Source organism: Xenopus laevis, chromosome 6S (assembly GCF_017654675.1).
Source record: "Xenopus laevis strain J_2021 chromosome 6S, Xenopus_laevis_v10.1, whole genome shotgun sequence".
Lineage (NCBI taxonomy): Eukaryota > Metazoa > Chordata > Amphibia > Anura > Pipidae > Xenopus > Xenopus laevis.
The window spans coordinates 11,427,244-11,444,084 of NC_054382.1; the positions used below are offsets into that span (position 1 = coordinate 11,427,244).

A 16,841-nucleotide genomic window follows, 5' to 3' on the forward strand; every position below is an offset into this window, starting at 1 on the left:
AGAAGGGAAAGGAAAGGAGAAAGTTATTAAATGGGATAATGATGAGTGGGGCATTTTTGGTAAAGTGCTGCATAATGTGCTGCTATGCAAACCAATGGTGCTAATGATTACAGAAGGGAGAGGGGCAAGAAAGAAAAGAAAACAAAGGTGGAAGGTTATCCATAGAACAGTCATGAGAGGCGCAGTTACAGTAAAGTGCAGCATAAGTTGGTGCAATAAAAACATATGGTGCCAATGACTAAAGACAGCATTTAAAAATGAAACAAAAAATGGTGGATGAATAAAATGTATAGAGGGAAAAATTAAAGAAGGGATGTAAAAGGAAGGAAATAGTAAAGGGAAGGAAGGAGGGAGGAAGGACAGGAGGAGGATTGGAAGGAGGGATAGAAGGAAAGGAAGGAAATGAAGGAAAGGTTAGGAGGAATGTATTAAATTGAATAATAATCAGAATTATCTGTAAAGTGCTGCATAATTTGGCACTATTCAAACCAACAGTGCTAATGATTAAAGTAGGAAACCATGATGGATTGGAGGAAGTGAGTGAGGAATGGATGAAAATTAAAGGAAAGAAAAGATTAGAAGGAAAGAAGAGTATAGTTTAGGAAAATAAATGAAAGAGGGTGGAAGGGAAAGGAAAGAAAACAAAGGAAAGGGGGAAGGTATTAAATTTGGTGCTATGTAAACCAATGAGAATGATGCTAATGATTGAAGAATAAAGTGATGGATGGATAACGTGAAAGTGTGGAGGGAAGAAGGAAGGAAGGAAGGAAGGAAGGAAGGGAGGATGAAGATGGAGGAAAGAAAGGAAGGCAAAGAGCTATAAACAGGGCTAGATGAGAGAGGGGCTGGTAATCATAAAAGGTATATGAACAGGTAAAGGGATGCACTGCCCGTCAGACACATATTTTAGACAGATAAGAAGAGAGAATGTAAATTCATATCCATATTATTTCTGGCCACTCTTTATAAAAGTGCAAAATAAAACAACTAGATAAATACAAGTACAAAACGTATTATTCATTTATTTTACATCCCATCGTTATGATGGAGGGAGCTAAATAATAATTTATCATGCATATGTAGAGCTATTTCTCTTATAAATACAATGTACAAAAATAAAGACAGCATATAGTGTGGCCTTCAGGTGTCCACAAGTTTCCTGGTGAACACGAAGTGGGGGGACTCCCAGTAGTCTGTGTAACTTCCATGACCCTGCCCGGGAACATGTGCCCCCCTGCAGGGAAGAGTCAGTGTAGGGGGCAACAGGCAGTGCTGGGACAGGGAGCTCTCCGAGGTGCTGGAATGGACAGTGATTATCCAGTTTGAGTGCCTGGGGTCGGCTCCCAAGCATGTAGGGTCGCACCAGCACAACACAATGATGACATGTCTCGTGTAACACAGTTCTCTTTAGGGGGAGGACAATGATGTGTCTCAGTGGCCGTTCTGCTTATTGTGACTGTTGTCCTCCTCCTCCTCCTCAGATGTGCAGTCAGAAGAATGATGGTAAAACCGCTTCCCCTCCCCTCTGTGCCCTTCCTCTTCCTCCTCTTCCCTGTCCTCCTCCTCCTCTTCGCTGTCTGTATAGTCTCTGGGCTGCAGGCGGCCATTGCATTTTATTGGCTCCCCCCTGGAGTGTAGATGGTAGGGTTTCTTCTCTCCCTGCAGCTCATCCGAGCACTTCTCCTCACAGCTGCCCTTGCCTCCCCTCTGCTGTTTCTCTGCTGAGTCCTGCGCCGCCTGCTCCTTGGCTTTCTTACTCCTCTTCCACTTCATGCGCCTGTTCTGGAACCAGATCTTCACCTGATGATGGGGAGAGAGAGACATTATTATTATTATTATAACCCTTTGCTTTTCACATCAACATTGAGCTCCATTACTGCGCAATACACACACACCTTCATAATGTCACTATATTCCCATTCACTCTGCACTCATTTTCCATTTGTATTTCATCTCTGTTAAACACACGAGCTGCAATGGTCTCAACTCAACCAGTCCACCCTTTCCTATATATATATGTATCTTGCAGTGTCAAAAAATCGTATTATTGCATAGTAAGTACAACCCATATATTATATATATAATAAACAAAAGCCATGAATATCTTGTAAAGTATAATCTTATAAACAGTGATTAGTGATGTCATCAGTTATAAAAGGAAAATACGATATTAGAAGTGACCTCGGAGTTTCATGACCTGTATATAATAGAGAATCATAATTATCCTGTACATTATAAATGGTGCTTAGTGATATCATCAGTTATAATTGTGCTTAGTAATGTCGTTTGAGTTGAAAACGTAATTTACTCCTGTTGTAAAATATTAGCATATTAGAAGTCATCTTGTCACTTAGAAATCACCTTGTTCTTTTATATGGTCATGAAACTTCATGGTGACTCATAATATCCTTATATTTTACATTAGGGGTTATATTATTCTCTCTCTCTCTCTTTCTCTCTCTCTCTCTCTCTCTCTCTCTCTCTATCTCTCTCTCTATATATATATATATATATATATATATATATATATATACATCCTTGAGAAAGGTCCCCAGGAGGGACCGAAACGTCGGATTGTAATGTGATAAATAAAAGTTGTTATACTTTGAAAATGAGAGTGCGGATCCTTCATCATTTATATATATATATATATATATATATTGTATAAATAGATTTTTTTTTTATTTCTAGGTCACTTAATCAATGTCCAAACAATCAAAAAAGTGCTAAAAATTATTTATGCAATAGCAACTATTATTTTACCAACAAAATATTTACTCGACCCTACAGAGCAGTTGTGGGCTGTTTATATGCAGAACCACGTGGTATATTTGCTAAGGTTCTATATAAATATATATATATATATATATATATATATATATATATTATATATATATATATAGTAAGGTACCCTATTCATTCTGTCCTGAGCATAATGATCTCTGACACATATATTACAGATACAGTATATTGTACAGAATTACAGTTTCTATGGGTGGCAGAAATACTACAGATACAATATATTGTACAGAATTACAGTTGCCATAGGTGGCAGAAATACTACAGATCTAGAGGGAAAAGTTGATTTGGTGATTCCACAATTAAAACAAATGCAAACACCAGGTTAGCACTTGAAACAGGTGTTGGAATTGCAGCTAATGTAATTGCCAGAAGAAAGAGAGCAGAAGGGCGTAACTACAGAGAAAGCAGACCCTGCGGCTGCAGACGGACCCAGGAGGTATAGGGGGTCCCATGAGGCTCTAATAAATATTGGTAAAACAGGACAACCTCTGGCTATGTTGGGGGCCCTAAAATTTATTTGCTGTGGAGCCTAGTAATATCTAGTTACACCACTGAAAGAGTAATCTTCTTATTCTGCATTCTATTTGTTATCATATTGATTTTTATGGTTTATTGTGAAAACCAAATAAAATATTTCAAACCACTGAAAGAGAGTCATTTTATATAGGAATTAGAGAAGCAAAACCTCGTTTTATTTAATGAAGGTTCAGGGTGGAGGAAAGGAAAGGTCTGTGTTTACTGTTGAACTGGGAAACTACTAGTCATACAGTACTCACTACACATATATAAACACACAACAAGTTGATCATGTCTCTTGACCTCCTTTCCCATTTAAGTCAGAGAATGGAGCGGGTGTTGAATATAATAAAGCAATTGTGAGCCTTGGCCCAGAAAAATCAAAGCTTTGCAGTGATGCCATAGGAAGGCAATATCTGATTTTAAAAGGTGCTTGTGATTGAACTCTCCCTGTGACAATAGTATTTGATGTGGGACCGAGAGGGGTGGGGGTACAAGAGATTAAGAGATGAGAATTACCTGCGTCTCAGTCAACATCAGGGAAGTGGCCACTTCAAAGCGTTTCGGCCTGGAGAGGTACTTGTTCACCTTGAATTGGTGCTCCAGTTCCAAGAGCTGCTGACTGGTAAACGCTGTCCTTGGTCTTCTGCACTTTCCCAGCAAGTTAGATTGGGCCTGGGCTGGGGAGGGAGCAACAAGAGCAACATTAATATATACATTCCCCAGCATACACAAAATACAAAGAATCTGATATTGACTACCTATCGATAGATCGTTTACAGATTCATTTATCTTATAAACCAGGGATCCCCAACGTTTTGAACCTGTGAGCAACATTCAGAAGTAAAAGGAGTTGGGGAGCAACAGTAGCATGTAAAATGTTCTTGGGGTGCAAAATAAGGGCTGTGATTGGCCAGTTAGTAGCCCCTATGTGGATTGTCAACCTACACTGAGATTCTGTTTGGCAGTGAACCTGGTTTTTTTACAGCCAAAACTTGCCTCCAAGCCTGGAATTTAAAAATAAGCACCAGCTTTTGGTGAGCAACATGAGCTACTGGTTGGGGATCACTGATAAATGAACGAGCTGCACATTTGTTTTATATACAAGGTCGTTTCTTATGGCTGGAATCCACTATTTTGGATTCAACTGAACCCCCAAATCCTTTGTGAAAGATTTGGCCAAATACCGAACCAAATCCGAATCCTAATTTGCATATGCAAATTAGAGGTGGGAAGGGGGAAACATTTTTTACTTCCTTGTTTTGTTACAAAAAGTCAGGCGATTTGCTTCCCCAACCTTAATTTGCTGGGCAGAAAGATTTGGCCAAGGCCGAATCCTGAACCGAATCCTGGATTTGGTGCATCCCTAATATTCACTAGACCCCAAACACAGTTCAACTACATTGCTATATATTTATCAAGGGGGACAGACAGTCAGACCATATGTAACATATGGGAAATCGTTGGGGGATCAATATGGCAACAAATGTATCTGTATTCCTGACTTCTAATCTGATTTCAGTTTCATCTATATGTCTCCCATAGACTCCATTTTATCCAAATAGTCCAAATTTTTGAAATTGATTTCCTTTTTCTCTGTAATAATAAAACAGTACCTTGTACTTGATCCAAACTAAGATATAGTTAATCCTTATTGGAAACAAAACCAGCCTATTCGGTTTATTTAAAGTTTAAATGAATTTCTAGTAGACTTAAGGCATGAAGACCCAAATTACGGAAAATCCATTATCTGGAAAATCCCAGGTCCCGAGCATTCTGGATAACAGGTCTTAGGCTAGGGGCACACGGCGCGATTTCGCCGCGATTCTGCGCTGGGCGAGTTGTCGCTGCGTTTTTTAAGCCGAAATAGCTTTGCTAACTTTGGCGCTGGCGTCAATGCAAATCGCGGCGAAATCGCTGCGCTAATTCACACGCGGCGATTCTTTTTCTACTGTCGCCCGGAAACGCCCAGCGAGGCAACTTCGGACGACAATAGAAAACGAATCGCCGCGTGTGAATTAGCGCAACGATTTCGCCGCGATTTGCATTGACGCCAGCGCCAAAGTTAGCAAAGCTATTTCGGCTTAAAAAACGCAGCGACAACTCGCTTAGCGCAGAATCGCGGCGAAATCGCGCCGTGTGCCCCTACCCTTATATCTGTATATCACGCTACTCCATCCAAATTCTTGCGACCTTGCTGAGACTGCGACAATCTCTCATCACAATTAGGCAGAGGAAAGGAAAGAAAGTGGAGCCTCTGGTTTGCTAATCAGCAGGAGATAAGGCCTGTTACACTCATCTCATCCCCTCTAATAAGCTCCTTATCAGGTAAACACAGTATTTATTCAGGAGTGAGATACTTGCCTTTTAATTCAGCCCTTTATCTGATTGATCAATGAGCACAAAGCAAGTCAGATATTTACTCGACCCTACAGAGCAATTGTGGGCTGATTATATGCAGAACCACATGGTATATTTGCTAAGGTTCTATATAAATATATTGAAAACTAATTGTATTAAAGGAGAACACCATATTTGCACAAGAAAATGTACAATATAAATGTATTATAAATGTTCAATCATCGGTTTAAAGGGCATGTATAGTCTAAAATAGAATAAGGCTATTTTGTATACTAAATATAAACATGAACTTACTGCCCCACAAGCCTAATCAAACAAATAATTTATGCTTTCAAAGTTGGCTACAGGCGGTCACCCTCTTGTAACTTTGTAATACATCTTTGCAAGACTAAGACTGTGCACATGCTCAGTGTGGTCTGGGCTGCTTAGGGATCGTCATAAACAAAGCTGCTTGAGTTCTTCATGGCTGGGAAGTAGTGATGTGCGGGCCGACCCGATACCAGGTCCCGTGGGTTCGGGTCGACCTCGCAGTGCTCTTTTCCTGCTCTCCCCGCCTGTCACCTTCAAATGCCAGCATCCAACTTCCGGGTTCCGGTTTTATAGTCTTGAGTCTGCTCGTCCCACCCCTTTTGTGACATCATTGTGATGTCATCGGCGGGGCGGGGAGGCGCGGGGTCTATAAAAGGTATGATTATTTCCCTGCAGAGCAGTTAGGGACCAGCTGATTTTGTTATATTATTTTTTCAACAACATTTAAGTATTTGCACTACTGGTTCTTACTCCTGGAAGGATGGAGCCAAAGCAGCTGATTTTGTTATATTATTTTTTCAATAATATTTAAGTCTTTGCACTGCTGGTTCTGACTCCTGGAAGGATGGAGCCAAAGCAGCTGATTTTGTTATATTATTTTTTTCAATAATATTTAAGTCTTTGCACTGCTGGTTCTGACTCCTGGAAGGATGGAGCCAAAGCAGCTTTTTGTTATATTGTTTTTTTAAGAGTAAGAGCCAGAAAACAAAAAGGGGATTATTTAAAAATAACAATAAAATAAATGAATATGTGTGAGATGGAAAATAAAGTTAGAAGGACCGTTTCATTGTGCAAATAACTGTCTCTGGGTGTAGTTCACCTTACATCCAAAATGTGAGCTGGGTAAAAAATAACTTCAGATATAAATGAACAAAGAAACCACTAACTAGAAGAAATGATACTGAGGAAGCTCAGGCAGTGATTTGGTTCTACTAATGCACCAATGAGTCTAATTAAATGGAATAGACTAAAGTGTCACTAGGGGTAATTAGATCTTGGGAGGAACCTGCACTCCCCAGACAGGAAGAAGAAGAAGAAGAAGTAGAAGAAGTAATAATAATAGCCACTAATAGAAGAAGAAGAAGAAGAAGAAGAAGAAGAAGAAGAAGAAGAAGAAGAAGAAGAAGAAGAAGAAGAAGAAGAAGAAGAAGAAGAAATAAGAACAAGAACAAGAAATAATAAGTAGAAGAAGAAAAAGAAGAAATAATAATAATAATAATAATAGCCACCAATAGAAGAAGAAGAAGAAGAAGAAGAAGAAGAAGAAGAAGAAGAAGAAGAAGAAGAAGAAGAAGAAGAAGAAGAAGAAGAAATGATAATAATAATAATTATTATAATTATAATGAAGAAGAAGAAGAAGAAGAAGAAGAAGAAGAAGAAGAAGAAGAAGAAGAAGAAAAAGAAGAAATAATAATAATGAAGAAGAAGAAGTAATAATAATAATGATTATAATAATAGCCACCAAAAGAATAAGATTTCGCGTTTATTCAGTAGGCCCAGCAGACTCTGACTTGCTTTGCTCCCCGTGTAACACATATTATCCTGCCTTAATCAAACCCAACAAGCCATGGGCCCATGTGTAATAAAAGACGAGGAGTATTTCACAGCTCTGTTTGATCGTTGCTCCCACCAACACCTTTTCTACATCACACCCTTTATTAAAGTCATAAAAAGTCCCCGCGACGAATCCCAGCCACGAAAAGACGCCGCTACAGTCCCAGCGCAGAGGAAATTGGAGGAGACGTTGGACTATGGTGGAAGTGTTACAGACAATTTATTTCATTTTATACAGACGCACCGGTGACTATAATAAAGGATTTCTGCAATCGCTTTATCTGCAACGCTAAGCGCAGGGGAAGGGGGAGTTCAAACACAATGGAAGTCACATGTGGGGGGTCTCACTCTCTGGGAATTGCTTATATAGAGGCGAATCACATTAGGATCTGAGTTGACTGAGAATCTATGGAAAGGGAGAATATCTCACCTGCCTGACATTTCTCAGCACAAATATCACCCACTCACAGTCTGACTGATGCCCAAATTCCCTCTGCAGCCCCTGATATTACACGAAATAAGGTAACAAACTGGCTCTTGGTTAGCCCTGAATTTCCCATATGTGTAGCCCCACTGTGATACATGCGGCTGTAACACACCACTACAACTATATACAATATATATATATAAATCTGTTCTGACTGGGTGCTGGTGAAATCTAATCTTAATACATTACCAAATTATGCCAAATTATTATTATATGTATATACACTCCTAGAAACAATAGAACTAGCTTGTTACTATTAAAAAAAAAGTACTTTTAGGAAACACTGTTGCGGTCACCCTATAATAAAACAAAACAGGAGTAATAAAACAAAAAAACTGTATTCAATGAATTTTACTGCAGATCAAAAAGTTCAGTTTTGAATATATGATTTTGGGCATTGTTTTGTTAATAGCCCATATATATATATATATATATATATATATATATATATATATATATATATATATATATATATATATATATATATATATATATATATAGTTATATTCTAGATAGGAGACAAAATGAATACACTTTTAATACACTTTTATATATATGTGTATATATATATATATATATATATATATATATATATACACACACACACACACACACACACACATATATATATTATTAATATATGGAAATTATATCTATTCAAATATATATATATATATATATATATATATATTTGAACAGATATAATTTCCATATATTTATAATCCCTACTCTGTATTGTTTGTCTCACAGGCTGACATTAAATTAAAAATCATTATTAATTGAAAGTAACGCTGGAATTAGTATCTACACTGTGTTGTTGAAAACCATACAATTATGACACACAAATGTGATGTGTGACACAGTGATACACGCATATAATTAAACGAGACGGTTCTAACGGTGTCTTAATGCAATATCTGTACAGTTTAGACAGGAGGGTTGAGTTTATATTGATGTATGATTATTATTATTATTATTATAATTATTATTATTATTATGTATATTTTTATTTGTATAGAGCTCCTTGAGGGCAAAGCACTGTACAGCAAAACAATAAATTAGTAGTAACAAACAAGGGGTCATTGAAATAAAAAGTAACAATAAGTGCAATATTAGATGATTGTGGTGATTATTATTATTATTATTAAGATTATTATTATTAGTAGTAGTAATAATAATAATAACAATAATAATAAAGTAGAGAGAGGCTGCATTTTTTTTCACATTATCAGATTCACTTTAGGGTAAAAGGTTACATTTTTATGATATTATTATTATTATACCTAGATTTGCTGCTTATTGTACTGTAGAAATACATTCCGTGCAAAGTCCTAATAGCTCACATTAATGAATCTCGGGACTTTTATACTGATTCAGGTAGAGATGTATTTATGAAGTATAATATTATGTGTAAGAAATAAGAAAGGGCGTTCTATGTAGTTACAGTTATAAGGTCTATACACAGTCACTCTGTTCAGTTTAGGAACAAAGCTGTGAACGCACAAGCTCTATATAATATTGTATCATGTATATAGATCTATATATTAATTGCACTGTGCAGTTTATAAGGGAGACAAGAGAGGGAGTTATGATATTGTATATATATATATATATATATATATATATATATATATATATATATATATATATATATATATATATATATATATATATATATATATATATATATATATATATATAAATTGCACTGTGTAGTTTATAGAGGAGACAGGAGAAGGAGTTTTAATCGCTGCGATTAGTGAGCGCTTTAGTTCCAGGCGCAGAATTAAATCTTCTGAATGGGAGGCGTTGGTTTGATACAATGTCGCAAGCAATAGCTTTCAGGTAAGTTATAAGTAAGAGATGCAGTGGGACTGGGTAACCCTACTCCAGCAGTGCCAGGTAAGTAGACAGGTTACTCACAGTGGTACTCACTACTCACAGTTAAAGTCTGACATTTTGGGCAACATCATTCCAGCAGTGGAGGCTCTGAGCCACTGGTCCAGTTGGAAGGTGCCAGCGCTGATCTTGATGGGGTCCATAGGGTGGGCATGATGGGTGCCCTGTATGTGGGAGTAGGGGTAGGACAGAGCTGGGTGCTGCCCCAGGGCCGCTGCTGCTGAGTAGCTGTACATTGGGTGTCCATACAGGGCCTGAGGGGGGATCCCTGGAACAACTTGGGGGTGCAAAGACATCATGTTAGGGGGGTGCTGGTGGCTGTTGAGGAAACCTGGTTTGGGGACCAGTCCACAAGTCCTTGGAGGGGAGGGGGAGTCAGTCCTGAGGCTGTCAGTGTGCTCGGATGGGGGGCTGCCAGAGTTGGAGAGAGATGAGGAGGACAACGAGGTGACCAGAGCCAATGGGGAGGTCTGAGCCTTGGGGGGGTCTATTGCCAAAAGAGCGTCAATCCGGAAATTCTTGGACTTCTCCATGAGCTCTGCGCCCCTCCAGCCGTATGTTCCCCGCGGGGTGATGGTGGGAAGCCGTGAGTATTTGTGTAGCAAACAGCTGGGAATCCTCTGCGCTCAACTCGCTGCGATACTGTGTCCTGCGGATACAAAGTGCTCCTGGTTCATGCGCTAATGTGCGCTCTGCGCTGTGTCTGGCTCTGCGCTTCCCGGGTCAGCTCTGCAAGGCTGTGGTTCTCCTTGTGAGCGCGGTGCTTGGTGCTGTGGCCCCTGAGAATAACGAGGTCGGAGATGTGAGGCTCAGCAGTGGCACGAGGTGAGAGCAGCGCAGGTATGAGGCTCCGGTAACTCCACTAAGCGCTGTCACTAGTCACTCCGGCTGCTGCTCCGCTGCTCTCACTTCAAGGCCCGTCCTGAATGCCTATTGGCCGCTCCAATCACCCTCCCTGATTGGCAGGTCAGCCTCTAGACGCCGCATTCTATTTGTGCTTTCTTAGAGCTGTCAGTGAATGGGAAGGTCTGGGCAGTTGAGCGGCTGGTGAGAAGCTCATGATCTCTGCAAAACGCTCACGTTGGGGTCAGTAGGGTTGAACCTTTGGGAGCACACTGGTATTTAGACTCTACTACACACACACAATGGCACAAACACTGAGCTGGTCTCACACACATAGGCACCATTATTACACACTGTAACATACAGTCACATACAATCACACACAGATACAAACACACAGTCACACAAGCAGCCACACACAGCTAATCAAACACTGGCACTAACTTGCCTCCCTATAAACCAGGCCCGGACTGGCAATCTGTGGGTTCTGGCAAATGCCAGAAGGGCTGCTGTATGGTTCCATGGAAAGTTACCATAGAGTGGGCTGGTTGGGGGCTGTTTGGGCTGGTAGGGGGCTGTTTGGGCCTCTGCGTACTTGGAATGACAGGGCCTGTTTTGACTCCCAGTCCAGGCCTGCTATAAACGATATAATTATATACAACTAGCAGCCACTGGTACCTGTATAATAAATCATTAACCATTCCACCCCCAGAGTCCGAGTTGTAGTTCAGGAACAGGAATTTTTGCCCACGTTACATACTCTTAAACACACACAAACTAATCTGATTTATTCTGTAACCAAGATGTGTCCCAAACATTTGTCACTCTGGGTTACAAGTGCCAGTGAGTTAGACAGGTTAAACCAGCACATTAATGGTACTATCTGCCACCGACACCAGAACATTGGAAATAATATTAGAAATTCACGATAGATAGATAGATAGATAGATAGATAGACAGATAGATAGATAATAGATAGATAGATAGATAGATAGATAGATAGATAGATAGATAGTTATATGATAGATAGATAGATAGAGAGAGAGAGAGAGAGAGAGAGAGAGAGAGAGAGAGAGAGAGAGAGAGAGAGAGAGAGAGAGAGATAGATAGATAGATAGATACAGATAGATAGATAGATAGATAGATGATAGATAGATAGATAGATAGATAGATAGATAATAGATAGATAGATAGATAGATAGATAGATAGATAGATAGATAGTTATATGATAGATAGATAGATAGATAGATAGATAGATAGATGATAGATAGATAGATAGATAGATAGATAGATAGATAGATAGATAGATAGATAGATAGATAGATAATAGATAGATAGACAGACAGACAGATAGATATGATAAGTCAATGGATAAATAGAGAAAGCAATAGCCAGAGGGAAAGAGGCAAAATAATATAGAGGGATGGATGGCTAGATAGATTGATTGATATAAAGATTAATAGACAAAGAGACATAGATAGACAGATACAGTAGATGATTGTAAGATTTATGGATAAATGGATATATATATAGATGAGAGAGAGAGAGAGAGAGAGAGAGAGAGAGAGAGAGAGAGAGAGAGAGAGAGAAAGAGATAGTAGAGAGATGGTGATAGATTGATATAGATCTAAACATAAATGAACAAATAGTCAGACAGATAATATAAAGGGTAAATAAGGTGATGGCTACAGAGAAGTCAGATTTGGCATTTTATATCACAGGTAGGTAAATAGGCAAGTTATTCAGACCCCGGTGTTGGCACAGTCAGGTGATGCAGTGCTGACCCCTATCAGGTGACTTCTGAGCGACTTCACGCTGTGCAGGTCGATGTAACTTGAAACGTGGTGCGATCATATGGCCAATATTTTGGGGTTTGAGGCTTTCAAGGCTGGGGCTAAAGAGAATCAATTAGTTCCCCTGCGCTTGTGCCCCCCCCCCAGTACTTACAGGCAGGATCCCTATTATTAGGTGCCCCTGAAACCAGACTGGGGGGGGTTATATTCAGCTTGTGGCTCTGCCATTGGTTTAATAGAATATATTCTCTCTAAATACAGTATATATATATATATAAAGTATGAAGCATTTGGTAACAACCCAGGTATCTGTCATGGAAATAATCTAGAGAGCATATAGTTTGCTGTTCCCATATAGAAACCAAGGAGAATAGTATTACCCACCTGCAGGTAGAACAGAACCATTCTCTCAACTGACACCCTGCTGCCTGGAGAGACAAGTCATGGGCTGCGCCTGCGCACTATTAGCGCCACTCAGATCAGATCTACTGGGCTAATAATTCACACATCAGGTCCATCACATGATCTATGGAAACAATCTCCAACTTATCATTCTGCTCCAAATATTAGTCACACATTTGCGTTTATATTCTGTGTGTATGTTTATGTGTATTCTTTGTTCTACCTAAATATGTTGCAAATGCAATGACTAATAAATACATATTTGTGTCTGTCTGTTTGAATCTGATAAAGGGGTTGTTAACCTTCCAACACTTTGTTTTAGTTTAGTTGGTTTCAGATTGTTCAGCACAAATAAAGACTTTTTCCATTTACTTTCTATTTTCTATTTTCTTTGTGTGACTGTTTTCCTAATATCAAAGTGTAACATTTAATTTTTAACATAGTAAAGCAGCTCTTGGAGGGGGGTCGCCGACTCTTTAACTGTTTTAAATTGATACATTTAGTTGATACATTTCTTATCTTTGTCCCTGCTGAGCAGAATCCCTGAGTTTCATTACAAACAGCTGTTAGAATTGATACAACAGTTGCTAATACTCCAGAGATGCTGCTGAGAAATGTATCAATTAAATGTATCAATTAAATATATCAATTAAATGTATCAACTAAATGTTACAAAACTGTAACAGTTTAGATTCTGCGCCTGAATTACTGAGCTGTCAGACTGAAACAAAAGAGACAGGGACATTGAATGTTAAACTTGGAAAAACTGTAAAAATATAAATAAATAAGAGTCGGCGACCCTACCTCCAGAGCTGCTTTAGAAGGTGAAGATTTTAACTTTACACTTCACTATTAGAAAAACGGTCACAAACAGAAAATAGAAAGTAACTGGAAAAAGTCTTTATTTTTGGTCTGATACCAACTAAAAAAAGTGTCTGAAGGTGAACAACCCCTTTAAGATTCTATGTGCACAAGTCCTTCTGGTATATTTTTAGATTTCTGTGAGGTTCCTTGTCAGTGTGCCCATATTTTTTATATTTACGGGTTTGTGTGTATATTTATTTATAGGGGTATGTGTGACATCTAATAACCAGATCAGGTCTATTTCCCTACTAATGATACAGCAATTCGACTGACACAGGTGTGTACTGCTAGTAGCACAGTATATAGAGACATGAGTGAGAACACTAGTATATAGTATATAGTATAGTATAGAGAGCAATGCAAATGGTTTGTAATATCCAATAGTAGCTGCATAATAACCTATAATACTATAGACGAGCCTCTCTAGTCAGTTGTGTCTATTATCGGGCAGAGTGCAAGCTCCATGGACAAATCATTGGGTCCAACGCCTGTTCGTTTACTTCCTATGTCTATTAGTGTAGGATAATGTTGATTTTGGTCAGAATAATTATGCTAATTATTCCAATGGCACTGCATGTAATTCTATTAGTGTTATTAGTATAATTAGGAGCATAAAATACATTGCTATAGGCAGTAGAACATACACAGCACATGGCATTATAGATTTAGTTACATGGTAACTCAGACCAACATATCAACCCCAAACTAGGCACAGACAAATCCCATCTCCCCAGTCTGGGGGTTCCTCTCTGCTGTCAGGGGGTGAATGGATTATACAGGATTATTAGCAGGTACTTCTGAAAGAATGACTTTGTATAATATACTGTAATACACAACCATATCATATCCATAACAATCTGCTCAGGATTCCTATAATATCATATAATGCATAGAGATATCAGTGCTATATATATAGAGGGAGAGAGAGGCTATATATACACACACACACACACACACACTCTCTCTCTCTCTCTCTCTCTCTCTCTCTCTCTCTCAAGGAGAGTCCAAATAACCCAGGTGCTACCATGATGAGTTGCATACAATAAATTGTCAAGAAAAGGGCAAAGTGTTCCCTCCCCCCCTCTTGCCTTCTGTACCCCTTCCCTGTTAAACTTTAAAATAAAATAAAGAATTGATAAATAAAAAAGAAAAGGGCAAAGTGCACCCTGGGTATCCTTTAAAAAAAATATTAACGTTCAAATATTATTATTATTATTTTATGTAACGTGGTAAATAAAAGTTTATATTTTTTACAGGATACCCAGGGTGCACTTTGCACTTTTCTTGACAATATATATATATATATATATCTATATCTATCTATATATATATATATATATATATATATATATATATATATAGTATAATGTTATATATATATATATAATTATATATATATATATATAGTCAAATACAAGTAAGTACATGTATTTTGTGGTCACAGCCTCATTGCACCCCCGCCTAATGGTTTTAAAAAATAGTGGTGAGCACAACTTTCCCTTGTTTGTTATAATTATATATATATATATATATATATATATATATATATATATATATATATATATATATATATATATATATATAATGGAAACAGCAGAACTATATATATAGCAGAAAAAAAACTACAGAAATGATAGATCCCTAAAAAACGAAAATAAATTATAGATACAGATAAATATATGGCAGTAAAATGAAACTAGGGATGTATATGAGGGGAATTGCCTTATGGATATATTGATGGCATTCATTTAAAAAATACGCATTTTGATCTATTTCATTTTTTTTTTTCATTTTTCAGTGCTGTGAATTAATGTCATTTACTCTGAACTCATTTTAATTACCTCTTCTATTAATGACCCCTCATTTATGTGCTTAATAACAAGAAGATCCAGACATCTGATGGCAATAAATGGTGGTGGGTTCCGTGTAGCTTTAAAATAAAATTAAAAAACAATATTTTAAACAGGAATCACTGGTACGGATTTTTATTTTGCTCTAAATTTTATTCTAAGACACTTATTTTAAATGGTAGAAATATGTATTTATATAGAAACGTTTAAATCTCTTTCTCTCTCTCTATATACAGAGATCATTAATTTATATTAATTTATATTAATTTATCATTAATTTATATTAATTTTCGTATATAATAAAATATGTAATGATTTGTTTGTACCTATTTCTGTCTATATAAGATGGAAATAATGAAAATGAAGTGAGAATAAAGCCTTATAGGCAGTGCCACAGGGCGATGTCCCCAGGATTTAAAGGAAAACACACAGGGAAGTTTGCAGACAAGGAGACTGGTGGAAGAATAGAAGGTGACAAGGCAGAGCTCACAAAATCCATCACAGATTTCATTATTGATATGACTGGTGGTGTTTTGTCATTACTTTACACGGGCTGTAAGTGTGTGTGTGGCCTCATCGGATGCTAATGGGGCCTTTAATATATTCATTTCCCTAAGTAATATTGCATGAGTGTGGGTGTAAATCACAGCACGTTTGTCAGCTCTGTGGGTTAGGGTATGAGCTGTAGTTTATGGGTCAGTGACACTTCCACGTTACTTATTGGTCCATAATAAAAAGTTCATTGGGAAAATCAGCTGTGACTTCATTTATTTGTGGGATTGATTGTGCTGATCAATGTGGGGGACATGGAATTAGCCCTGGAAGGAGCAGCATCCATCAGCCAAGGATACAAGCTGGGGCTGCAGCAGGAGGGCTTTTTATTAGTGTGTTGACATTGGGTTGTAATTCAATTACAGGACAAAAGGCTGGAAATTTAAAGGGCCAGACACGTGATTAGAAACTTAAAGGGCCAGACACGTGATTAGAAACTTAAAGGGCCAGAAACGTGATTAGAAGGAACAGGAGGAGACACTGGCACTTCAGTCTCACGGGGAAGGAGGTCGCTGAGCTGCAGGGGAAACACTTTTTATGGCCCATTATTTTCTGTCAGCCACTAAGCGATGCATTATTTATTTGCAATCCAACTGCCTGTTACTGGG

General features: G+C 38.1%; 1 protein-coding gene across 1 annotated transcript; it reads right to left on the reverse strand.

Annotated features, from left to right (window-relative positions):
* Positions 1-1,019: 1,019 nt before the first annotated feature.
* Positions 1,020-10,824, reverse strand: mnx1.S (motor neuron and pancreas homeobox 1 S homeolog). Its single transcript, XM_018269026.2, has 3 exons — positions 9,972-10,824; positions 3,838-3,998; positions 1,020-1,800 (listed from the first exon to the last, which is right to left on the reverse strand). Exons 1-3 carry the CDS (start codon positions 10,459-10,461, stop codon positions 1,432-1,434), a joined length of 1,020 nt encoding a protein of 339 aa, XP_018124515.1. The 5' UTR covers positions 10,462-10,824; the 3' UTR covers positions 1,020-1,431.
* Positions 10,825-16,841: the final 6,017 nt, after the last annotated feature.